Source organism: Carassius gibelio, chromosome A7, assembly GCF_023724105.1.
Source record: "Carassius gibelio isolate Cgi1373 ecotype wild population from Czech Republic chromosome A7, carGib1.2-hapl.c, whole genome shotgun sequence".
NCBI lineage: Eukaryota > Metazoa > Chordata > Actinopteri > Cypriniformes > Cyprinidae > Carassius > Carassius gibelio.
In genome coordinates, this window is record NC_068377.1 from 32,216,064 (window position 1) to 32,242,675 (window position 26,612).

The following is a 26,612-nucleotide window of genomic DNA, read 5'->3' on the forward strand; positions in this document are numbered from 1 at the left end:
TCATTCTGAAAGTGATTACAAACATACTGTTTCCCCCTGCCTTTATCGTTATAGCTGTGGTGTGGACTCTGCTAATCTTTAATATGAGAAACTTTTTAGAAGTATATCTTTATCGTTCTTTATAGTTATTTCCTTGGTGTGAACAGGCCTTTAGTCTCAAAATCACCTCTAAAAGTCACATTAACTCGTCCACTTGTACTTGCTAAATCTCCAAAATAAGTGTGACTGTCTGTGCAAAAAACGGAAACCTCCATCCAGCAAGAGCATGTGCCAATTGTGTTTTACAGTTATGCTTGTTAAAGTGTTTTGAATGGCTGTGAAATCGTATGCAGAGAATATCTTTCAAGCCGAACATCCCATAATGTTTTTTTCCTGCTTCTCACTGCCAGTTAGAGCGAATGAAGACACTATACTAAACAGACCCTTGCAAGGGACGATAACTAAACGTGACCTGACACGGCAATCAATCATTTGAATAGTGGATGTTGTTTTGGGTTCCGGCGACCTTATGATCGAGGTCAGTCACCGTCTAGCCATTAAGCAAGCGTTCACACAGCATGTTGCTACGAAACCTTAGCATGCTGAATGTTACTGCGCTTTGTCAGTAGGAGCGTGTTACAAGAGCGACTTGAGTTTTCCAGTTTAAATGAGTCGTGTGTCTACAGATTCATAGAAAAAAAAACTTTTCAAGGCTACATTTTAAGTCCGTATCTGCGTGCAACACTTTTGATCTTAGATTGGGGTTAATCGTCAAAGGAAAAACTGAGTAGTTAGGAGGTTTATAGCTTAATTTGACATTGAGTGCATTTCATTAAAGGTAAGGAAAGAACAAGTTCCTCTTTTTATCTGACATTGTCTGCAGGTGTCCTTGTATCCATTCACACTCAACAGTGCATGTTGACTAATTGGTGATGCTGTTAAGAAGCTCTTTTGGGATTTGGAGAGCGAGATAAACAAGTGTTCCCATGTGGCGTCACCTGACCTAAACTACTGGGGGTTTATCCAGAAATGTCTAATTGGGACCAAGGCTGATGTTTTGTCTTTTGTAACTTACTGTGTGTGTGTGTGTGTGTGTGTGTGTGTGTTTAGAAGAGGGAGATAAATAGGCTGAGATGTGTCTGATGAATAGCGAGGCATCGCTGTAAAACAAGTGTTGGTGCGGATAATTTATTCACTGAGGAGGTTTAGTGCTTTGAAAGATGACGATAAATGATTTGTGTAAGCTTAACCAAATGTTCATTAGAGCAGTTTATTTCTTTATAAGTAATGTCTCTTGATGAAGGCTATAAATTAAAATAACAAGATGAAAGCCCGTTGCTTTTATGTTGCAGAAAGGATTTGGCCATAAAGACATATAAATAATGCAGTTAATCAGGGAAGATGTATCACACGTTCCAGGTCATTTAAACAGCAAGTCTAAACACTAATAAGTTCCCAGGAGAGGCTATGGACCTTTTTAGAAGGCCTCCCTGAGATGTTAGAGATGAGGAGTTTACTGCAATGTTTCAACATGCATTTTTACTTGCAATGAAGGTTATTGTTCATAAAGGTTTCATTTGTATACAGACAATTGTTTTAAACCTGCTTATATAGATATATAGATATATAGATATAGATATATCTATATATACACATATACACACATATATATATATATATATATATATATATATATATATGTATGTATATGTGTGTATATAGATATATATATACAGTATAGATGTGTGTATATGTGTGTGTGTGTATATATATCATTTTTATTTATTTATTTTTTTAAAGGAATTGCTACTTTTATTTAGCAAGGATGCATTACCGAAAACTGTTAATTTAAACTGTAATAATATTACTATTTTACTGTATTTTTGATCCAATAAATGCAGCATTTGTGTTGTAAGCATGTGAGATGTCTTTCACATGAAATATTATTACATATGCTTTAAACCTGCCCGGGACTCCAGTGATGCTCATTCTACAGGACAAGATGACTCATATAATGTTGCTTGAATTATAATGGTGCTTAATTTGAATAAGTAACCTCCCACTGATTTTTTTATAGCAATATGATACAATGTCAGCTTCTTGCCTCATAACTACTGCTCATCTAATAAAAAAATTGTGAATGAAAAATAATGATGAAGTAAATCCTCATTATTATTATATTGCATTATATTGCATACTGTTTATATATTTACCTCTTACAATCTTATATTTTTATGTAAAACCCACTTTTAAAAAGACAGTCAAGGCTGTGCTATATTGGGAATCTTATGGCTAAAGGTGTTGCTAACACATTACTGCATGTTGTACCTAACAGCACCTCATAGCTATGATTATATTCACAATATAGCTCACCTATTTGTGCCTTATTACTTTACGTATTGATTTTCCTGCTAAAATGAAACCAACAGTCTCACTTTCTCTATCTTGCAGTGTGCAAGGATCCACCATATAAAGTTGAAGAGTCTGGATACGCTGGATTTATCTTGCCTATTGAAGTTTACTTTAAAAATAAGGTACTTTGGTTTTTCCTGTTAATTGTGAATTATGATCTCTATAAACAAGTTTATTTGATCTGCTGCCTAAGATTAAACCAATCCAAACATCTGTGTACACTGGGTAAATGTAACGTTCTTGTCACTTTTCACCAGGAGGAACCAAAAAAAGTGCGCTTTGACTACGATTTGTTCCTGCACTTGGAGGGTCACCCACCTGTCAATCATCTCCGCTGTGAAAAGCTCACGTTCAACAACCCTACTGAAGAGTTTCGCAGGAAGCTGCTCAAGGCTGGAGGGGTACGAACGGACTGGGGATGGGCGTGGCTTCCCCTAATGGAATTACTGTTCCCATCAACCAAGACAATAAGTAACTTTACAGGATTTGATTGGGCTAGTATTAACTCGACCATCTATCACTAGAGGAAGCCTTAATTGTCTTCAACTTTGGGCCCGTGCCAAAGAGATCCACGTGATTGTTATGAATCAACTGGTTTGTTTGTTTCGTTGACCTTGGATGCATTTTGAAGTTCCAACAGCAGTCCTGAACTGGGATGCTTTTACCCGTAAGACATATTTAAAGAAGTTGTTATTCTTGTGAGGTCCCACAGTTTTGGCTCGCCCTCTCTTGCCTCATTCTATTCATTTGAATGTTTTACGGCTGGGGCTATGACACTCTCTCCTTTGGTGCTTGTCTGACTTATAGATGAGGCATGGCAGGAATCGAAACCGTTTATTGGCAGAAGGGCAGTTGCACGGGAAGTTGTTTTAATGAAGAGAGAACCGTTCGCTAGAGCAATATCAATTTAGAAAGGTGGTGACTGAGGAAGGTCCTTTCCAATTTACCTGATTGTTTTGGCTTTTGAAAGGCATTTTGTCATTACATCAGGCCAGAATGTGTGTGTGTGTGTGTGTGTGTGTGTGTGTGTGTGTGTGTGTGTGTGCATGAAAGAGTGAGACTGTGTGTCTGTGGTGGTTTGTGTTGATTCCTAGTCTATATTTTACACTCACGTATCTGTACTTTGTCATTTACAGCAACGGGATCCTCACAAAAGATCTTCAGAGGACTCTAAAGTAAGGACAAACGCTATTTTCAATGTTTCAGTGCATTTAACAGAACATCAACAACAGTTTTTTTTTCACTGATTGTGATATTGTGAACGATTCACTTGCACTTTACTTTAAATAACCAAATATGCTTTTGTGGTCATCTTCAAAATACAATAACTTGCTTTGCGTCTGAAACAACTTTACTTTTCCTTGCTTTGTGTGAGAAAGATTCAAGCATACGATAAAATTTTAAAGCTTGGGGTTTATGCAGATTTATTTTTTTTAATAAGTCTCTTATCCCTACCAATGCTGCATTTATTTAATGAAAATGCAGCAAAAAGTTTAATAATGTGGAATATTTTTACAATATAAAATAACTCTTTCTTTTTAATATATTTTAAAATGTAATTTATTCTTGTAATGACAGCTCAATTTTCAAGGTTTACAAGAACAGCCTTTATTTGAAATTACTTTACTGTCATTTTTTTATCAGTTCCATGTGTCCTAATAAAATTAATTTCTTTCATTAAATAAATAAAAATCTTACTCTGAGCCCAAAGTTTTGGGCGGTAGTATATACTACGTTGGATTAAGACATTTGAAAGTTATGAATTCAACAGAGATGAAGATTTGCTGTAAATAATATGTTGGAATGCAGTTCATTGGTCATCCAGGATTTCTTTGTCTTTCATTTCTTAGGTAATGGTAATGCAGGAGGGCTCTACTTCTCTGTTCGGGCAGCATCTAAAGCTGCCCACATTACCCAGCAGCTCATTAACATTGACCTTCTCTGATGTGAAAAAGAGCAAGTCTTTCCCAGGATCAAAGGTGAGTGTGGATCTCCATTTCTGAGAGTCTTTGTTTGGCATTTAAAAAATTCCCAGTCCTGCTTAATCCTGCATATTTGGCAAGCTGAAAGACTTTAGGGGCTATTTAACTTCAAGGATTTTAGATGTGAATGTGAAGATGCGAAACTTGGCTTTCTTGGAATTTCTTGGCTGCTGAGAAAACACATCCTAGCATTCCGATGACGTAAACGCACTCGCCAGGTGTTTCAACGACACACTGCATGTGTGAAAAGATTCATATCTAGCCATACAATGCCATGTTTCTAATGCACTCTTGTTAATCACCTTGTAATGGCATTTTAATTAAAGAAAACAATCATTTTTAAAAGAAACACATACATTTCTATTGGTTTTGTGTTGGGGAAACCTCAGACACTGCAGCTTTTTATTTGTGCATCTATTAAATCATGTTAGCTGTAATGCTAGTAAATCTTGCTTGACCACACAATGCCACGTTTCTTTGATTTAAGTTTATTTTAAAGCTCCTGTGCAGTATTACTTAGCTCCTAAGCAGTTTGTTTTGTATGCTAGCTCTTACAGTGAAGTTAGGAGAGTCCCTGGTGCACATGGAAACTGTTCTCAATCCAAACAGGCGCTTGCGTGTGATGGATTACTGACAGATCAAGGGTCGTTCGTAGCCAGCCTCCCTTGATCTACTACACCGGTCCCTTTAGCAAAAACAAAAACGACAATCTGCTCTCTGTTGTCCTTCTCCCCTTCCTCTACTTAATTTAATGTTATGGTTGATTGATTTCCAACCATAATGGTTCCTGGAAAAGTCTGTTGTGAGATTGAAAAATGCAAAACTGAAGTTTTCTTAGAGAAATATTCAATGCGTTTTTGTATTAACAAAATGCACTAGTTGCAATAAGCTCTCATAGCACTAAATATTCTTTGTGTGCTTCCAAAATGTATTGTACCATGTTGATTGTAACAAAACTATCCATAAACTTAATGAAGTCTAAATTCATTTGACTTTAACATCATTTTAAAGCCATTAAATGCAATTTCAACCTTTTCTCTCACTGTGTTTAAACGGTTGCAAACAGGCAAAAAAGGTTTTGTCCATTTCTGTATCACATATAACAATAAAAGATGGGTTTAAAGGTAGACTGGGCAGGTTGTAACTGTCTAGACGGCTTAACGATTTAACTGCTTCAATGACTTATTGACGGGCTGGTTAGCTTAACCTGAAGATAGGATAAACCTGTCGTTAAAGTCAACCAAAGGCTTGTTGCTTCATCCCCAGCTTGCCTCCTAGATGGCTCTGAGGTTTCCCTTCCCCCAGTGGAATTGTTTTCAGGATCATTTTGAACAATTGTTTATGGAAATGTTTCGCATCTGGGTTTGGTTATTTGCCTGAGCACACACATCATTTGTCAATTATAATGGAAGGAAAGTTGAATATTTGAATATTTATAGCATTTTATGTATTGTTCTTCATTATATTAACAAAATGTATAGCAATTAGGTTTTGACCATGTAAATATTATGGTATATAAATATGGCATTAATGATGTGGTGTACACTAACATTCAAAGGTTTGGGCTCTTCAAGACTTTTTAATGTTCTTTTAAAGTCTTTTAATGCATCATCATAAATTTCATAGTAAGTGGCTATATCTTTCCTAATATTGTCATATTTTCATTATAGGACGGGTCGAAAAGCAGCAGTGCTCTTACAACCACAAACAATATCAGCAGCAGCTCCCTCAAACCCCACAAACCATCTAAGGACCATAAGGACAAGCCTCCCAAAGACTCAAAAGAGTCCAAAAGTGCCTTCAGAGATTTCAGCAAGGACTCTGGAAAACTCTGTAAAGATTCTAAAAAACCCAAAGAGAATCAACCAATTCAGGAAGACCGCCCCATTCCCCAAATGGGATTCAAGGAGCCCAAGACCACATCGAAGGAGCAACGTTCATCGGAGGGTAGCTTCTCAAGCTTCGGACAGAGTAAACGGCGCCCTGTGTTGGACAGTGAAGGCCATGTTACCAAAAAACAGAAAAGCAGTTTTTCAGAGAGCTCGCAAAAGCAGCAAGCGAGTCCTAACTTGCTACAGCATCTCCATTCAGATAAAAAGATTTTGAAAGACAAGCCGCAAGTCCGGCATTGTAGGTTACAAAACAGTCAACTTTCAGAGAAGAGAAAACCATCAGCATTACCGCCCTTACAGGATGTGTTGGACCCGAATGACTCTGACATGGATGATAACACATTCACAAGATCAGATGTAAGTGAATTTCGAATCGTTATGCTAGAACATAACATGAGATTTAGTCCCTTATTTTTCATAAGTGGGTAGTTGTCCCTCAAATTTAACATCTGTTAGAATTTGGTGAGCTTTATAATTACCTTAATGGAAATACAGTTTGCTAATAGCAAAATAACCACATTAAAGTCTTTGTAATGATTGTTTAAGGTACTGTAGAAATCCACAATGTATTGGTACCATATTGGTTATAATTTGATTTAATGATTTCAGTCCATACCGCTTGATCTCGTTTGGATGTGAATTAAAAAAATATTTTGTGAATGAATTAATATTTTCAATATTTGAAATAAATTTTTTATGCACATTGATATAAATTAGAAATACATATATAACATGTATTTAATATTATTGTATAATCATTCACATATTAGGGTATTGTGATAACGTGTAGCATTTAAAAGACTGCATTTAGTTTTTAATGTTTTATTTTATAATTTATTTAGATTTTTTTTGTAATTTTAATATGGAATATTTATGAAAATAATTGTCAGCCAAACTGTAGGCATCTCTAGTTCAATCCATTTTCTTTGTACAAGTTGGAAAAAATCTATCATGCAACCTATCCTATGGGAAAATAGAATGAATTTCAGTATTTTTTGGTGTGAGCTTTTGTGTTCGAATGATGTGATTAGCGGAGACCTTTTCCAGGATGTGTAAATAACAAACAGAGAGCTTTAGACAGGCTCTGAGAAGGCCGTATGAATGGCAGTCTGGTGCGTGAGGGGATCTAATAAACTTGGTGGGTGTCCAGAAGCTGAGGGCCATTTGTCTGCGTTGGGTCCAGGAAATCAGTGCCGCCCATTGCTAGACCTCTCGGCTCTTCAGGACAGGAAGTCTGGTAGCTGGCCAAAGGCTCCTTATTTAGGTTGTTATGGTTTTGTTCAAAACAAAAGGACTGATGTTGTTCCAGTTTCATTTCATCGAATTGTGGATTGTGTGTTTGGGATTGAATTGCTGCCAGACATGAGGAGGGCCAATCACAAGGCAGCGGGCAAAATTGTGCTGCTCACCTGCCAATTTGCCTAGTCAGGCATTTTGAAGATAGTAATAGTACTAGTAATAATAGTTCGTATAGATCTATGTAGAATGTTTTTAGCTTCAGCAGCGTCACCAGTGGCAAGGTTCACTTACCTTCAGCAAGAGAGCAGCTCATAAAGCGGGGGCTGCTTTATTGGCTCGAAGGCAAGTGCTGAGATGAAATTTATGGTTTTATGACACCCGAGGAGAATGGGAAAGGACACCATGAATAGCTAAGAGATTTGCTTTAAACTTACTTCTTTAAAAAAAAAAAAGGGAAAGAAATGAAACTCCAGTGTTTATGACAGCTGATGAATTCCAGGTGCTACTTTCTTTGGGTCACCATATCTGTAAGGCCCTGATCTGATCGACATTACCACTAACATTCACACACAGTCTATTTCTATCTTAAGATGGACAGTAAAGAGGGAGATTTTATCAAAGGAAAGCCTTTGCTCTTTTCTAGACACTTTTCTAAGTCAGAACTGTAACACGCATTAGTAAATAATAATCAAGTTTTATTTTAAGAAACAGATGAACAGAATAAATGCTAAATGGACAGTTTGATGGATAATTAACCTTGTTGCTGTGAGCAGTGTCTCTTGTTGATTCTATAAACTGCAACTTAGTAAGTGTCCTGTTGAGCATCTTATCCTAAAAATAACTGATTTCTCTCTATCAGAATTTATCATCGGTCTTACTATGGTAAAACAGTAAACCGTAGTAAATATAAAGTTGTTTTTAATAAATGTTCGAGGAAGTGAGGGAATTTCTTCTCACCTTATAACTATGCCATTGTAATAGTTAGTCTTGCTTAGGGCTTCTCTAGCCTTTTTAGACCGTAACTAGCAAGCGTAAGTGGATAGACTGATTAAATGCACAGGTGGATGAATAATATACTTAATGTTTTACTGTTAGTTTTCTGGTTTGAGTTTAAAACATAAACATGAATTAAAGCTAATTAAAAAAAATGAATAAATACTGTGATTAGTATGTAAATAATGCTAAAGTTACACTGTACTTAACAAGATAAATTGAAGTAACGGGAGTTAAATTCCAAACGCATGTTGCCATGTATCTCACATAAAGGCTAGTGGGGGGAGGATGTAACCCAATCCTAAAATCTGTTTATATGACGACCTCTGTAAGTGAAGAGCTTGATGTGCTTGATTGGAATGAGACAATAGTCCTAAAGCAGAGCAAATGCCAGTTTCAGAGCCACTGCTAGATTTATGGCACCACTGCAGAGGCGATGGTCATAAAGCCGCAGACCAGCTGTGTGCACGGTGCTGCTAGTGACCACCTGCTTTGCCTCTGCTGACCCCGTAAAGCTCATGGGAAGAAGAAGGTCTTTCTTTTTTGTGTTTATTACAGCATTTTACCCCAAAACAGACTTTTGAAGAGTCATTATGAGCATTTAAGTCCATAACCGGTAAAACAATTTTTTTTTTAAATGATTCTTTTGACAATCATAATTCATATAACAACTGTATATTGTGCTGACCAGTGCTGGATTATGTAATCAGATTCCAAAAACGAAGTAATTGTAATTGGATTAGATTACATTTTAAAATTCTTTTAACCAGACTAGTTACTTTTTTATTGATTACATATTGTTCACACTGTAGCCTTTATTTTAATTTTTTGGTAATTTATTGATTCTCCCTGATCCTAATTTTTCATCTTTTATTTATTTTTATATTATTAATTTTTTTATAAAATAGAAAAGTCAAAGTCTTTTCATTTCAAGTCAATATTATACAAGATTAACTTAAGTCATGTGATAAACATGTCAGGTCGAAAAGTAATCTAAAAGTAATCAAAAAGTAGTCTGATGTAATGGATTACGTTACTAACTACAATGTTTGTCATGTAATTTGGAATCAGTATCAGACTACAATTTGCATGTAATCTACCCAGCACTGGTGCTGACACATCTCTGTAAACGCCACGCCATTGAAGCACCACATTTAGTATTGTGACAGCATTTAACAGACATATCCTTGTTTAATAATTCATATGTGTGTGTTCGGAGCTCTACTTGTTTAGTGCATCATTTTAGTTTGGTGGTCTGCATGTCACCGCGAATTGCAAACAGAGTTCATGTTAATGGAAGTCTCTTTTTTTTATTAGCTCTAAAAAAAATTAAAAATACAAAAAGTAATGTAGCATTTTACTGCATAGCCACAGCTCTGCCATTACTCAAGTTTGAGTGACAGCAAGGCCTCTCTTTCTCTCTTCATGTTCTCAGGCATCTCTCCAGATGAGCTTCATGCTTAAAGACCCGCGAACCTTTCCTTAGGAGTGACGACACCGGTTTTATTGTCTAAGGGTTGCAGGGATTCTTCAATGAGCTTTTACAAGCGTCTTGTTTGGGCAGAGGGGTGCGGCCCATAGTGGAAAGGCAGCTTAATTTATGGTGCAAAACCCTGACCATGCTTTTGATGTCAGCCAGGCTCGCAGACGGACAAACAGGCAGTAAAATGCAGACTGAAAAAAAAAAAAAAGTGAGAATGAAGGGCAAAGGAACTTCAAAGAAACAACTTTGCTCTTCAACAGGTTCGGAGAGGGTTTGAAGTTAAGTGCCTTTACCACCCTGCTTGCAGGACGTTTGGCAGCCCCTATTGTTGAACTCTCTTTACGGGAGATTTTTAGCACCTGCCCCCTGCCAGCCAGCAACTCTCACTAGCACCACTGTCACCCCCAGTCCAGTGAGTGAGACGTAACCGTTTTATAGCGCCCTGTTATGTTCTGCCTTTGATTCCTTGCTGTATTTCTCTAGGTTTAAGGCACTGTGAGAATGCCTGTGGTGAATGGTTTTAGGCGGGTGCTGTATAAGGAGATGAATTGAACACATTGTTTGGAAAGGAGAATTTGAAAATTACTGTAGTTATTGCACAGTAACTGTAATTTTGAAGTAAGGGCAGAACAAGACAAAAACAAACTAGATTTCTACATTTAACAAAGATGAGTGAGTGTTGTATGTTCTAACAGAACTCACCGCCATGATGAATATATGTTGTTGATGGTTATTTATTTATTTGTTTATTTGTAGTTGCTAACAAATTCTCTCTATAAATATGGCTCTCATTCATAACTAGTTTGTGGGATTTTCCCCCCTCTCCCATTTCACTGTATACAACATGCATTTTTATTCAGAGTGCTTAAAAAATAACAGGAAGCTCCAAAATTTGAGGTTATCAATAAAGAAGTTTCTTATGCTCACCAACGATGCGTTTATTTGATCAAAAACACTAAGACAGTAATACTGTAAAATGTTACACATTGTAAAAGTGTCCCCTGATCCTGCGGAAATCATTCTAATATGCTCATTTATTGCCCAAGAAATATTTCCTGTTAAGATCAATGTTGAAAATAGTTGGGGTTCCATTTTGGGGAAACTCTGATCCTTTTTTCCAGGATTCTTTTGATGAATAAAAAGTTCAAAGCATTTATTGTCTTTACAGTCACTTTTGATCAATATAATGCATCCTTGCTGAATAAAAGTATTTATTTCTTTAAACTGACCCCAAGTATAATGTACATCCATTTAAAAAAAAAAAAAAACAGTTTAATACTTGAGTTTGGGGTTTGTGTAAATCCCACACTCACTTTCTCCATTCGCTGAGGAGCTGAATGGCATCTGCTTGTACATTTTAGTTCAAGAGACCTGATTCAGTTTCACCAAGTGCTCATCAGAGAAGAATGTAAACAAATTAATTCAGATTAACTTTAATAGCTTCTTTTAGATTTCCTCTCGGGCCGCTCTCCAAGAGGAATTAGCTTAACAGTTTCGCATTGAACTTCCTTGCTGGTTTTTCCCCGAGTGCTCAAAATGTTCCTCCACCCCATGCAATTTCAGCAAGCTTGTAAAATGTGTATCCAACTAGAGTACAAATTTAAACTTAACGTGAGTGCAGCGAAGAAAAACAGTGGACTTTAAAGTAACTTTAAACCTCAAAACTTAAGCCAAATGGAAAGTCAGGAAAGCAATTGTAACAGAGCGCCTTTCTTACTCTTTTATCCTCGGCCCCATTTGCCACAATAAGCCTGATTTGTATTATACTTCCATTTGGTCGGGAAGTCTTTGTGGATTGCAGTTATTCAATGCAATTCGCTCCACTTACAGCTCACATCTTTGTTGTACTGAATGTAATTTTAAAAGAACATCATTACATTCATTTTTGCTTTGTTAGAACAGGCCGTTTTCACGAGCCTCTCTTTGAAACTGTTTTCTTAGCAAGGACCACGTTAACCTTCTCTTTTGTCAATGCTATATGAATAATGATTATTGTCATATATTTTAATGACCTTTATTTGTTTGGAAAGCAGCATGGATGTGCATTTGTATTATTATTTTTTTGTATTGTCAGGTGGACACATTTACAATAATTGCAGACTACGCTGAAAAGTATATAATGTCCATACTGTATCATTGTTGCACAAGTGAGCCAGTCTAATCAAAATTGTTCATATTTATTTTCTTATTGCACGCTCCTAGTCTTATTGTGCATTGAACCTCAGTTATGCCAAATACATTTTATAATTTCATACTTATCATTTTTTTGCTCTGCCCTCGAGGCCAGTTAGGTTTCAACCAACAGTTACCAGCAGCATTTACTGCCAAACGCCCACTTTTCACAATTCCTGATGGTTCAATCATGTCCTAGCATAATATATCCTGAATATCTTATTTTGGTCTTAATAAAATATTACAGAGCTAAAATAAATTTCTTTTGACTGTGAAAGAACAATTGCATTTAAAGAAAATTCTGTAAAGCGATGGAAAAAGGATATTTTCCTCAGTATTTTTGTCATGTTCCAATACAAATATCTAAACATCATTAAATCAAGATGCATTACTTGATGCAAGATGAAGAAATGATTTTCTGTAAAATGAACATGATTAATGCGTTTATGCTTCAAACAAGAACAAATATCTGTTGATAGTGAATGGAAACATGTTTTCCTTTGAATTAAGTAGATTTTTTCTGAGCCCATCAGCAGATATTTCTTCGTTTTAATCATAAACACTTCATTTTGATCTTTTTTTTTTTAAACAAGACTTCTTTTCCTCTTATCTCTTCATATCTTGTCTTATTGTATTCTTATCTTATGTCATCTTTATTTATGAATATTAAGACACTGGAAAACAAGACAAAAATATTGAAAGAAGAACATCATGTTCATCAGAAGTTAAGACTAACAATTATGTCTTTTTATTTTTATGTCTTAAATTTAATGTTCAGAAGTTTTTTTTTTTTTGGTCTTAAAAAAGGTCTAGAAAATGTCTTAAATTTACCAGAACTAGAAACCTTGGATCAAACATTACTGCTATTAAACATGTCTTTAACAAGGATAACTGTTCATACCGCAAAAGAGCACAAGATGTGATGGGTTACATTTTAAAGGTATTTTCAATAAACATGGTGCATGTGTCTCTAAAACCAAATAGAGGGGCCCTTTAAAACATGTCTGCTCTTTTCCGCCCATGTATCCAATCAATCACAGTCCCATTGTTCTGAGAGGCTTGGCTCTGTAGTGAGATATTGCCCAACGAGTTCAAAAGTGCCTCATAAATTGTGGGATCCTCAACAATTAATCTACAGATTCAACAGTTCAAAGAGACCTCCTCTAAATCTAGTTTAACCTCAGCCTGATGAACTTACTCCATGAATAAGTGTCTCATTCCCTTCACTTTTGTTTTTTTATTTTCAACAATGACCACTATTCATGTTTCAGCAGTACGGAGAGCTAAAATCTGTTTTGGTGTCATTTCAACATTTGGATTAATGGTGTCCTTTGCATATTAAACTTTTTATATAGGTTTTTTTTTTAATTTGCACTCAAAGTGAAGAGTCATGTGTGAGTAGGAAGGTTTAGTGTGAACATTGCCCCAAAGGGAACTGTGTGACCATAAATCAGGCTTCATTAGATCGGGTGACCGAGGAACCCCCTGATTTACAGTGAGGAAGTGACACGTAAACCCTTCAAAGCCTCTAGTGTGGAACAGAAGATCATGGAAATAGCCTCACAACTAACTGCATCTGGTTCTCTTTCAGATTTAAAATATTGCCCCCTGAGGTAACTTCACCGTGGATTTGTAATTATAAGACTGCATAACCAGTTTTGTGTCATTAGAAAATGCTTAGTAAATGTCTTTTTGATGTCAATGTTGTGTGATAGAGTCAGTATATTGGGAGATATCAGAAAGTGCTTATTTCCCACATCATTTCATGGTCAGACTTCTTGAGCACACAAAATCAAAATGATTTGACATTGGTATTATTATTATTTTTATTGAGTTGGTACTTTGCCTTCTTTCCTAGTCGGATCAGCCCAGTCCAGCCAGCTCCGGTTCCAGTTCGAGCTCCAGCTTTGGACGCACACACAAACGGCAAGGTAACCTTTCCGATATTTGCCACATCCTTCTGCTTTTGGCTAGCTTGGAGAAAGCCTGGCCTTATTATGGGTCAGTGTGTCAAGTCCCTTTTTTTTTTTACCCAAAGAGTACACTTTACTACCAATATATTAGTTTATTTTACTAATATTACAGAAATCTTACTATGGATGTGTGTGCAATGCATCTTATGACTTTGGGATCAAAAATGTTCAAATATTATGCTTTTGTAGACATTTGCTTTTTCTTATTCACCTGTAGTATTGGGTCCTTTGCGGTCGGTGGTCCCAGATTTGCACTCGGATGAAAACGAAGAGGATTCGGAAGAGGAGGACGATAATGACATGGACTCAGACATGGAGCGACCTTTACACATGCAGATGACGCATCGCCACCGCAGGTAAATATCTATCAATAACCACCAACTAACTAACCCTGGCTGCAGAGGTGGGAAAAGACAATTTTGTATATCCGTGCCTGCATACCATGCTGTGTAGCTGATGTGAAGATACTGAGAAGGGGATAATGAATGGTGAATATCTGCCACGCATTTTGCAGGGTGAGTTTAAGTGACGGCAGTGACAGTGAAAATAGCTCTGCCTCTTCACCACTGCCCCATAATGACCCCCAACCTCTACTGAAAACCGCCAATAATCAGGTGAGCACAAACATCTCTCATCTAACTGTGACTTCACTCTTCCATATCAGCTCTTGTGCTTAGAGAGAATGAGTTGAAATTATATGTGGAGGTAAAAGAAATTAAACTGTCAACAGTTCATAAGGGTTTTTGTTTCAGCATTTGTAACTAGCTGAATCTTTAAGCTCGAGTGATCAGAATTGTATACAAAGCACCCACATTTATTAACTACAAAAAGCACCAATTCAAACCTCTGCAAGAATATCACAGCCCTCATAAGTTGATGTCAAATACAGGTGCTGGTCATATAATTAGAATATCATCAAAAAGTTGATTTATTTTACTAATTCCATTCAAAAAGTGAAACTTGTATATTATATTCATTTATTAAATACAGACTGATATATTTCAAATGTTTATTTCTTTTAATTTTGTTGATTATAACTAAGGAAAATCCCAAATTCAGTATCTCAGGTGTTATGAGAGCCAAGGTTGCTCTGATAGTGGCCTTCAACTCTTCTGCATTGTTGGGTCTGGCATATCGCATCTTCCTCTTCACAATACCCCATAGATTTTCTATGGGCTTAAGGTCAGGCGTGTTTGCTGGCCAATTAAGAACAGAGATACCATGGTCCTTCAACCAGTTACTGGAAGCTTTGGCACGGTGTCTGTTGTTCAAGAGTGGCTTCACACAAGGAATGCGACAGCTGAAACCCATGTCTTGCATACGTCTGTGTGTAGTGGTTCTTGAAGCACTGACTCCAGCTGCAGTCCACTCTTTGTGAATCTCCCCCACATTTTTGAATGGGTTTTGTTTCACAGTCCTCTCCAGGGAGAGGTTATCCCTATTGCTTGTTCACTTTTTTTCTATCACATCTTTTCCTTCCCTTTCGTCTCTCTATTAATGTGATTGCCTCTTTTGCAATGACCTTTTGTGTCTTGGCCTCCTTGTGCAAGGTGTCAGTGGTCGTCTTTTGGACAACTGTCAAGTCAGGAGTCTTCCCCATGATTGCGTAGCCTACAGAACTAGACTGAGAGTCCATTTAAAGGCCTTTGCAGGTGTTTTGAGTTAATTAGCTGATTAGAGTGTGGCACCAGGTGTTTTCAATATTGAACCTTTTCACAATATTTACATTTTCTGAGATACTGAATTTGGAATTTTGCTTAGTTGTCAGATATAATCATCAAAATAAAAATTCACCATGAAGTATGCTTCAAAAACAGGTTTATTGAAATAATCAAAAAGAACAATACAAAACATTATCTCACTTTTTGTGACTGGTGTGTGCGTGTGCGCGCGTGTGTGTGTGTGTGTGTAAATAAGTCTACTAGAACACTCTTTCATAACAGTATTTATGCTTACGAATTTTAAGAGAGCAGGCTTGGTGGATCCAGAAACTGCATATGTCACATTTTACCCACACTTCATTTGGCTTTAAGCTGCCAAATGGCTCCATATAGACAAAAATGCTTTAAATGTTTCTTACTATGGAAGACCAGTGGTTCATTTTAATAAAACAATCCATCAGTATAATTAAATTTCACCATAATTAAAATGTGGTTGTTACAATTATTACAGATTTACATCTCTATCCTAACTCAAGTCACTACTATTGTAAACTCAAGCTACTGTCAAATGTGCTTTTTCTTTCTTTTTTCTCATGTATTTTTGAGCAAATAAATGGTGCATTGGCTAGACTTCTTTCAGAACCATTATAAAATATTACCAACTCCAAACATTTGAACAATGAGATGTATGTGTGTGTTGTAATGTTTTTTTTAAATTGTGACAATTTTGCAGATACTTGAGGTGAAGAGTCCTATGAAACAAGCAAAGATGGACAAAAATAAAAACATTGACTGTGACAAGGTAATCAGTCTTCTTTTTTAATGCATATGTGCAACATTATATGTCATATGGCATGTTTTTAAGCATCAAATACTTTCAATTTTCTTGGGAATCCCAGGGGTTTGCTAGCACTTTGCTGTTTGAGCTGCAGGGATAATGACATACTAGGCCTGTCATTTTAATATTAATACATGTAAAGGTTTTATTGTAAGCAAACTGTGTATTAAACAATTTAGATGAATGTTTTATTTTGCCACTTGGGGTCTAAAAAGCAAAAACAGTCGAAACCACTGCAGTGCAGGACACCATGACATTTTAGACATGCCACATTTAGTAAGAGCATGATTGATCAATCTGTAACATGTCTCCTTTTTTATCGATTAATCTAACATCTCGATCTGCAGGCATACTTGGATGAACTGGTTGAGCTTCACAGAAGACTAATGGCACTAAGGGAAAGGCACATATTACAGCAGGTAATAAATGAGAAGCATGTACTGTCAGAAGTCAGCTTTCCTAAATCACTCACTTCTGCACAGACAGTTGCACTAAGGGACCTTTGCACATGAGACGCAGTGCAGTATTCCTTGTGTTCCCTTTATGAGGGAACATGAGAAGGGACACTTCCCTGTCGATGTCCAAGGAAACTGAGTGCTTTACCTAAAAATTTAGAAACCTGTAAAGTTTAAAGTTATTATCCACAGCATTAACATGTCAATGAATATCTGGCTGTGATAAATCATACTGGTAACAGCAGGTTTTCTCTTCCTTCAAGTGCTGCTTGCCAAGTAAACTCTTTGCAGCCCATAATTCCTGATCTTTGAGCCCTATTTGCTTTGACACAATGGAAAGTAATACTTCTCTTGTTCCAAGCAATTTTTGCCATGCCCTTCTGTTGCAAAGCCTGTTGCGGTGTAAGTCTGGAAGATGTTCCAAATGCGATTCAAACGTACATCTTAATCAAGCTAATCCTGCAGTTTTGTGAAATAATCAGCCTCCTCTGCAATAAGATATGGCATTGATTAACTTCCATGATTAGCCCTTAACGCAAACTGGAAAATTTGTTGATGTCATTGGCAAGCTTTATTCGTTGTTATTCTGGCCACAAGAAATTGTTTTTTTGAGGGACATTATTTCTCACAAAAATTCAATTGACGAACTTGATACTGGATGATTGACTGACTACATGGTCTATCCTATTAGAATGCAGTTATGTGCCACTAAAATTAAGGATACCCCCCTATATGGGTTTGTATATTTATGTAATATGATATAGTTTAGCTAATGAAAGTAGTTGAATGTACACAGTTGCTCAGTCTTTTTTTTTCTCTGAATGTATCAGCAGTTTGAAGGAATCGGTTGAATGAATGACTCATTAATACTGTGACTTGTCGCCACCTACTGGTGGTTTCTGCTTCATATTTAGAGTATCATTTAATTATTTTTTTAATCCCATTAATCTCATAGCCTCATTTATGCAATTCTAATAGTTATTAATTTGCTTTTAATTAGTTTAAATAATCGGTACATGTAAATTATAAGGTTAAATATTTTATTATATTTTTTTTTTATTGTAACTTCTTATTATTTATATCTACAATTTTAAATATATAACCATGGAACCACCATGGAACTAGTGTGAAGTTACATGTAGCCAAGTATGGTGGCCCAAACTCTGAATTAGTGCTCTGCAATCAATCCATCCAAGTGCACACACACTGTGAACACACACCCAGAGCAGTGGGCAGTCATATTGGTGCGGCACTCAAGGAGCACTTTGGGATTCAGTGCCTTGCTCAAAACTCTCACCTCAGTTGTAGTATTGAGGGTGGAAGATAACACCGAGTGTACATTCACTCCCCACCACAGACAATTCCTCCCAGACCTGAGATTCGAACCTTCAACATTTGGGTCATAAATCTGACTCTAACCATTAGGCTATGACTCTGGTGGGACTCGAACCAACAACCTTTGTATGGCATCATCTGTCTCGAAGTCTATTGTGCAGCGTAGCCCATCAGCACTATATAATCTATATATAACTATATAATCCATCAGTCTTTTTAGATATTTTATTAATATTTCTTCTTTTTTAAATATAATATTATGTTTGATTACATTTCCTGTCTTATATTAACTTTTACAATAGATTTTTGTCTACTTAAACTTCTTAAATTTTAAACAACAGCAGTATATCCATGGTTGTTTGTCCAGGCTTCAGGAACCACTGACTTTTATCTTCAGTGTCATAACAGGCCTCTGGGTCTCCCTGTGTTTCTGGCCTGCATTCAAGGGGAAACTGAAGAAATTCCTTCCATATGCGGCTTTCGCTTTGTAGTGCGAAACCGATCAGGTTTGGGTCCCATTACGGCTTAGTTTAATTCATGTGGCCACTCTGCAGCCCCCCCTTCTCTACATAATCACCAATTCAGCCCCTCTTCTGAAGCAGCAAGGGCTGGAACCAATAACAGGCTGCTTTGGTAAAGCATCTGCCTTTATTACAATCAGACTTTGAGATATCGTGCAAACGGAGGCTGCACACTGTCAGTGGAGCTTTTTTATCAAATGTAAAGGTGAACGGATTGCCCCCACCCCCCGTCATAATCAGATTCCCTCTTTTTTTTCTTGCAGATTGTGAATCTCATTGAGGAAACGGGACACTTTCACATCACAAACACAACTTTTGACTTTGACCTCTGCTCTCTGGACAAAACCACAGTTCGGAAGCTGCAAAGCTACCTGGAGACTTCCGGATCATCTTGAAGAATTGTGCAGCTGGCTGCCACGAGGAGGAATATCACACCTTCCTTTTGTCCTCCCTTTGTTTTTTCTCCTAAATTGAAACTTGTAAGGCAATGGAAAGGATCCGCTTTCATTCCAGATCTCCTCTCGTCTCTCGAAAGGCCTCCGAAATTGAAAACATTATTACATGAGTCTGGAGATCCTTATGCTTCACCTGGACTTCACCCAAAAAGCCTTGATAATCCGACATTGCCAAAAAATGTTCTTGCTCCGAAACAGAATACATTTGTGTATATTGTATGAATGTTTGATAAGTTTTTTGGGATGAATGCATGTTTCAACACTGCCTTATCCCATTGTCTATTTATTGAGTATGAGTTTCAAGTGTGTGTTTGTGTGTGTGTAAGTGCAAATGATATTAAACTTGTGCAAGCACTTGGGAACATCATCTCATCTGCAATGAAACGTCTGTTTTTATGCATCACAAGCAATGATTTTCATGCTGTACCACATGTAAAATGAACGGTTTCAGATTATGCTGGATGGAGGAAGACTTTAAGCCCTATTAATCAATGAATTGCACATTGTCTGCAAACTCTTTCTAAAATGTTTCCCTGTTAAATAATTAACAATATTATAATGGTTTTCAGTGTATCATCTGGAAGAAGGCAGATTCTTAAGCAAATCCAATGACAATTATCCTAAATGTTTCTTAACGTTATTGCAGTAAGAATGTGTATTATTGAATCTTCTAATGTTATTGGGGACCACAGTTCACCCCTATGGCTGTCCATTGGTTGTCCCCAAACCACTGGAGAAGAGCCAAGTCTTAATTGTAGTTTGGGAGTTCTTTGTTAATCTGAGGAATTCCAGAAGTTATCACAGTTTACTTTTCAGTTCCATTGTTTTTTGGTTTTTAATTCGATCATTTGATAGGCCAGTGTGAGTGCAGTCGAGTTGTAGCACTCAAGTTCTGCTTTGTGCAAAAGCAACCACGTTCACAAGATGAGCCAGCCAGAAGTGATGGTGGAGCACTGTGAAGTGTTTGAATTTATCAGATAACTAAAAAAAAAAAATTTTTTTGCTGAAATGAAAATCATGCCTTGTACACTTTATAATCGTTTATTTCCCAGATTCATTTTCTCTTCAGCTTCTAGTTTATCTATCATTATATAAAGTTTATATGTGTATATAAACTTATATGTGGTAAAAAAAAATGATTATCTTACCTTTCTTTGAAGGACCTGACATGCTTCCTGTAGAAAGTTCTTGATCATAATATGAATTATTAAAAGCCTTTTAATAGAAAAGGAGGTGATAATCAAAGTCCTCAAAAGATGATGAAATGTTCAGTACAGCTGAAGACAGAAACGTCCACGTGGGTTCAACATGTAGTTTTGCACTTGCATACATTTTAACTGGCATATTTTTGGTTATTTTTAATTTTTCATATGAATGTATGAAGGGGTGAGGGTGTAGTTGCAAAGTTTTTAAAAGGTTTTTTAATTATTATTTAAATATAAAGTTCAAATTGTTTATATAGCTCAATAAATTGTAATTCACCATAATATCTGGCAAATTTTTCAGTTACATAACTCCATTCCACATTCATAAGCACACTTTACGAAAAATGTGACCCGTTATAATTGATACCTCCAGGACTTTCATGAGCCATTCTTAAAACTTTTAAATAATAGTAATGATAATTTATAATACTGATGACTTAGGTGAACTTGCAGAAGTTCACAATTTTACCCCTCATGCTTTGGTTGCACATTACAAAGCCTCTAAAACAGACATTCCTTGTTTATAGCCATGAAAACTTTGGAATTGCAAGCTATTATCTGTGGACTTCAGGCCTCAAGTGTCCGACTGATTCAGGAAGAAGCGGTTGGAGCTCCAGTAATAGTGAATGCTTCAAATGACCACTGCTAGACTCAAGACTCAGCTCTACAAAGCCTCTGTTGTTCAGTGATTCACAGAGGCTGAGGGATGGGAAGTGTGAACACATCTCTAACAGGCTTAAGGTTTTCAGAGTCCGAGTCATCTCCATTATGTAGTTGGTTTGTGTTGTGAGCAAATTCCATCTCTAGATCGAGGAGTACGTTAATGAGTTTTTACCTTTATCCGTTTTTTATAATTTATAGAGATGGCTGAAATAAATTAATCTGAGATAGTTTTATCTGACATGAAATGCTTTATTTCAACTGTGGCTCTTTCAAGTGCGCCTCCTCAAATGCTGGACAGAAACACTGCTCACGTTCATGGAGATAGTCTCGCCCCGCGGGTAGTCTGTCTGGGTTTGAGACACACCAGAAGGAAATCCTTGTGTCCCCTTCTTTCCCTGAAGCTTTCTAAATGACGAAGAACAAGAGGAAGGAAAAAAAACTGCACTGCTTTCAGGATCCTGGATTAACTTAAGCCATTTCACAGTGTTGGGTGGGGGTTCACAGTCAGGACGAACAGCGGGACATCCTGTTTGAGCTTCCAAATACCATTTCCTCCTATAAAACAAAGGAGAGACCTTAGAAATCAGCTCCCACAGAAGACATAGCAGTACATTTGTCATCTTCCTGGCACAAGTCTGATGAGCAGAGAAAAGATGCAGCGGAGCATTTGAAGGGCAGTTAAAATGGCATAAACTACGTCATTAAAAGGAAAAGGAATTCAGGATTTTCCAGCTTTCCATTTCCATTTCAAAAGCCAGAAACTGATTTATTCATCAATGTTGTGTACCGTTCACATCTGAAATTCCTCAACTTGAGTTGAATTACAGTCTAACACACTGAAAAGAATTGGTGTAAAAACAATTTTCAATCAGAAATATCTAGTGGATTTCTCTGTTAATGGTTAAGAAACGGCAGGCGACACATTAAAATTCATGTGAAATTTTGAAGTCAAATTTTGTTTACATTTTACAGTGCAGAAAGCAGATCTGTATTTTAAATTACAGGATTCAGATCAATTCAATTATAACATTAGTATTAAAATGAATGTCACATATATATATATATATATAGAGAGAGAGAGAGAGAGAGAGAGAAATTAATAATTATTTTAAATTATTAAAACATTGATATTTTATATTCGTAATTTCTTCTGTAGTGATTCAAATTCAACTTACTAAATCAAAACTAAAACAATCGTTAAATTCTAAATTAAAATTGTTAAATTAAGCATAAAGATGTACTCGTTTATCTCTCTGCTTTGGAGAAACTCCCTGTGAAAATTTGAACTGAAGCCACATACAAGCTTCACAATTACACTGGAACAAAACCAGAGCAAATATTTGTCCATCTGTGTAATCTGTCAGCCCGGGAGTAAGTGGTTTAGGCGGGAAATTAATCGAGAGAGAAAACCAAAAAAAGCCCCATCCCCAACTTCCTCAACTTCCTATAGTGATTTGGTCCAGCAAGCCTTTAATCCTGCATTGTGCGCAAATGTGCACATAGTGACAATAATTCAAAGGTCTCTTATCATATGTTCTAGCTCAGTCATACCTGGGCCTCTTTTTGAGACGTCTGTTTGCTTTGACCTCTCTTCCACCTCCTTGTGAAGAATTCTGGGTGGCAGCTATGTCACTGGAAAGGCATACAAATCAGCTTTTTCAAAAAAATCAGATCGAGTTATGTAAAGAACAAAAGTAAGCAGACTTCAAAGTGATGGAGAAAAAGCAATGAATGTGAATGGGAGGACGTATCTTCGTTCAGGCTCCTCGTGAGAGGGACGTCGAACGTTCGCACATGAACGGTTTTCCAGAAGGCTGAGGATCTGATTATTATTTGATTATTTCTTTCTCTATGTATTTCAGCCCCTGGTAAGCCCCAAATGTGGGGCCGGACCCTTGAACTTGAACCAAGTCCCAACCTGCTCTTTCATTTGGCCGATGCTTTGTTCTTCTTGATGGAAGTTGGGCGGGCCAGTGACCCGTGACCCCCAGCCGGCCCACCCGGCTGTGAGAGTGCACCCACACTCTCCCTCGCACACTCACAAAGCTGCACTTGCTAAACCCTCCTCAAAGGAGGGGGTGGGGGGCCCTGAGAGAATGACCAAAAAAGCACTTATACATAGACACAATCTGGTTAAGACTGGAAGTAGATGGCTTTCTTCAAAAACACTTCAGGGGTCTTGCTTAGGTCTGCAGTCTTATTGGCTTTGGTTTACCAGCCACAACAAATACGGAGATAAAAACGCTCATTACACTCAGACATCGAAAGAAAGAACTAACTGCAAACTAAAAAGCAAACCAGACTTCCTGTTCATTCAGAATTGAATAAAAAAAAAAAATCCAAATCAAATCCTGAATTTGAACTGCAAACTGAAATTCAAAATCATCCAGTTTGTCAAAAGAAACTTTAAATAAATGGCTTTAGACATTGGAAAAAAATATATAATTAAGTTTTGAAGTTTAAATAAGTTTAAATACTAATTAAAAAAAAAATTTTAATGATAAAATGATTTCATAAATGTTTTTATAATGATTTCATTCCTGCTAATCTCATTTTATTTACAGATCCTGAATTGCATTGCCAAGTTACATTACCCTTTAAAAACATACACATTTGTACCATATTTACCCCTAATGGATGCATATTAGTACCATAAAAGGTGCATATCACAGTGTACATATTAAAATGGTAACCTAAAATATACGTTTATACCTTTGAATCCCAGTGGCAGCTTTTGAACCTTTTTTTCTGAAAGTGTACAATAATGGAAATCATGGTTGGTGTGATGCATCAAAACTTTTTATACACTGTTTATGATCCCATAACACTGATTATTAAAAGGCTAAGAGTTTTTTTTCCAGTTCAATGGCACTGAGTATGCAGTTTTTTTAGGAATTCATCTCATGATGTGATTTGGAGGCAATTAAGCCTAAACCTGCAGTACAGATGTTACATATTGGCATGAGAGCATTAGAGTAATTTCATTACACATTTGGAGCTCCAGTCAAATGCAGAAAAGTGATAATTGCTCAGTCTGTGTCTTGCCAATATTTAGGAAGAAGAGAAAAACATGGTTCCTTCTTCATTCCAATGATCTAAGGAACAATCTCTTCTTCTATTTGAATCCCATTCAAAGCTTTTCCCAGCAAGCTGACAAATGACAGAGCTCAAGCTTTCTTGCTCTCTCTTCACAGAACAACAGATCTGACAGGAAAAAGCCAACCACTGCCAGTTATTCTACTGGGTGGGCTCACTTCTTAATGAATTGAGGACATCTGTGCTTCCAGTCAACGATGCATCAGATGAAAGTCAGCCTTGCCACCAAATGGAAGCAATAATTTCAACTGGAATCCGCTATAAGGTACAATAGTGTAGATGTGATGCATTCTGTTGTAGGAGTCATATTTCCAAAGCATGAAAGGCTGACTATAGGGCAAAAGTGACGGAGGATGTTTCAGTTAAGCTGGCTTGACACGCGCTTTCAATCACTACAAGCACAACCGTGGCCTCACGATCGTCCGGTTCAAACTTATCTTCACCCTGACCTTGGTCTATTTCATTGCAAACTTAAGCAGAACTGTGGGATTCAATCATGTCAGCGGTTGCAAACTCAATCAGAACCTCACAGCTACTGACTGAAATTGTGTGCCTTTAAATGCCAGAAGCAGGCTAAATTTAGGATTTAGAGAAAAAGTCAGAATTGCAAGATATGAACTCAGAAATGTGAGATTAATTTTGAGAGTTCCGAGTTTATATCTTGCAACTTGCAAAAAAAAAACAAAAAAAACAAATCTGAATTGTAAAATAAAAAGCCGCAGTTACCTTATTTAGCCTATTTATTTCATGTTTCAAAGCAGGAAAATATTGATTAGGCCTATAGCTATTAACATATTGTCCTCCAAATTGCTGACATAGGCTATTACCTGACTAAAAACATAGCCAACGTAACCTTTAAGAAGAAGTTAAGAATTTATTTACAATCCCTATTTTAATAGCCTAAATTAATCTACAAACTGGTAGAAAAAAGGGCATAGCTTTAAATCTATATCTGTTGTGGTGTTTCTTTTCTCGTCTCTGAATTTTTACTTATTTTTTTCAGTCAGTCCTAAACTGATATAGGCCTACCGTTTTCCTGTTGCGTTTGTTTACATCAGAAGTTGGGCTGATACAACATACCTGACTGAAAAAGTCATGCCACTGCTGATATTACCATGGTAAGTAAGGTGCAGGAGTCTTAGTATGATTGACTATAATGATAATCCACAAGGGGGCATTGTTTTTATGAAGGTTGTCTGATTTACTCTATGCATGTTAGTAATCCCTTTTGACAATCATCGAATTGATTGTGGCAGCATAATGCTTAATAATCAATAATAATAATTTGCCATCATCATATTGATGTATTGCTGAGCTAGACAGTAATTTGAGAGCATGAATTAATCAATATGTATTGTATAACAGCAGTTTGTTATTTAAAAAATCCTAATGTCATCAAACAATTGAATGCACAATTGAATATAGATAAAAAAGAAAAGAAAAAGAAAAGTAAAAAGAAAAAATGGAAGGTACAGTCATCATGCTGAAACCCTGGCAGAACAAAGTTTTTATTTAAACACATGTATTCCTTCATTTTTGTAATAATTTGAATTAGAGTTATGTTCATACAATTGATATACTGTATTCAGTCCCGGGTTCATTCACTCCAGGGGCTTCTGTTAATCACTGATGAAAAGAGAAGTGGAAACAGTCGTGTTCCTTTGGCCATGAATACAAACCATCTTGATATCATACCACTTCTTTTCTGAGCAATATGAAGTTACACCCCTTGAACAAGACATTTCAAGCTAAATTGTATCTCTAACAGATCATGTTGCACTATGTAAATATAATGAATTGCAATAGCAATAAACATAACAATGCATTATTGCAAAGTGCTTCAGAAAATAACGTCACCTATCGAGGTTAAGTCAAATTGCTCCAGTAGATGAATCTGAAAGCTCCGTGCCACTGGGCTTTTTGTTTCATCTGTTTATTAATTTATTCAAAATTAGTTTGACTGTTCGATTATATAATAGCACCTTAAGACTTGTTTTTATTAAAGGTGTCCAATCTAATCTTGCATCATGCAACATAAAAAATTTATCCCCCAGATATTGTGACATGAATGCCTTATGTCATCTCTTAAGTGTTTTTGCAAACAGTAAGTTGTTTATCCTCTCAGTGGCTAACATGTGTGACAAGATCTGCAAACACTTCTGACCTTAAACGATTGAATTCATTTATAACGGCAGTCTCCCACGAAACAAATGTTTCAGACATAGGGGATAGGATAAGATAAGATAGGATAGCCTCTA

At 36.6% G+C, this 26,612-nt stretch overlaps 1 protein-coding gene across 4 annotated transcripts in view; it reads left to right on the top strand.

Moving 5' to 3' along the window:
• LOC128017265 (protein AF-9) overlaps positions 1-19,774 on the top strand; it is a 44,354-nt gene extending 24,580 nt beyond the window's left edge. For all 4 annotated transcript variants that reach the window (XM_052602564.1, XM_052602566.1, XM_052602563.1 and 1 more), the window contains exons 3-13: positions 2,431-2,513; positions 2,649-2,792; positions 3,528-3,566; positions 4,242-4,370; positions 6,044-6,622; positions 14,011-14,083; positions 14,343-14,481; positions 14,640-14,739; positions 16,520-16,588; positions 16,972-17,043; positions 19,199-19,774. In XM_052602564.1, coding sequence (XP_052458524.1) covers positions 2,431-2,513; positions 2,649-2,792; positions 3,528-3,566; positions 4,242-4,370; positions 6,044-6,622; positions 14,011-14,083; positions 14,343-14,481; positions 14,640-14,739; positions 16,520-16,588; positions 16,972-17,043; positions 19,199-19,330 — 1,559 coding nt within the window. In that variant the 3' untranslated portion in view covers positions 19,331-19,774. The remainder of the gene's footprint in view (positions 1-2,430; positions 2,514-2,648; positions 2,793-3,527; positions 3,567-4,241; positions 4,371-6,043; positions 6,623-14,010; positions 14,084-14,342; positions 14,482-14,639; positions 14,740-16,519; positions 16,589-16,971; positions 17,044-19,198) is intronic.
• Positions 19,775-26,612: the final 6,838 nt, after the last annotated feature.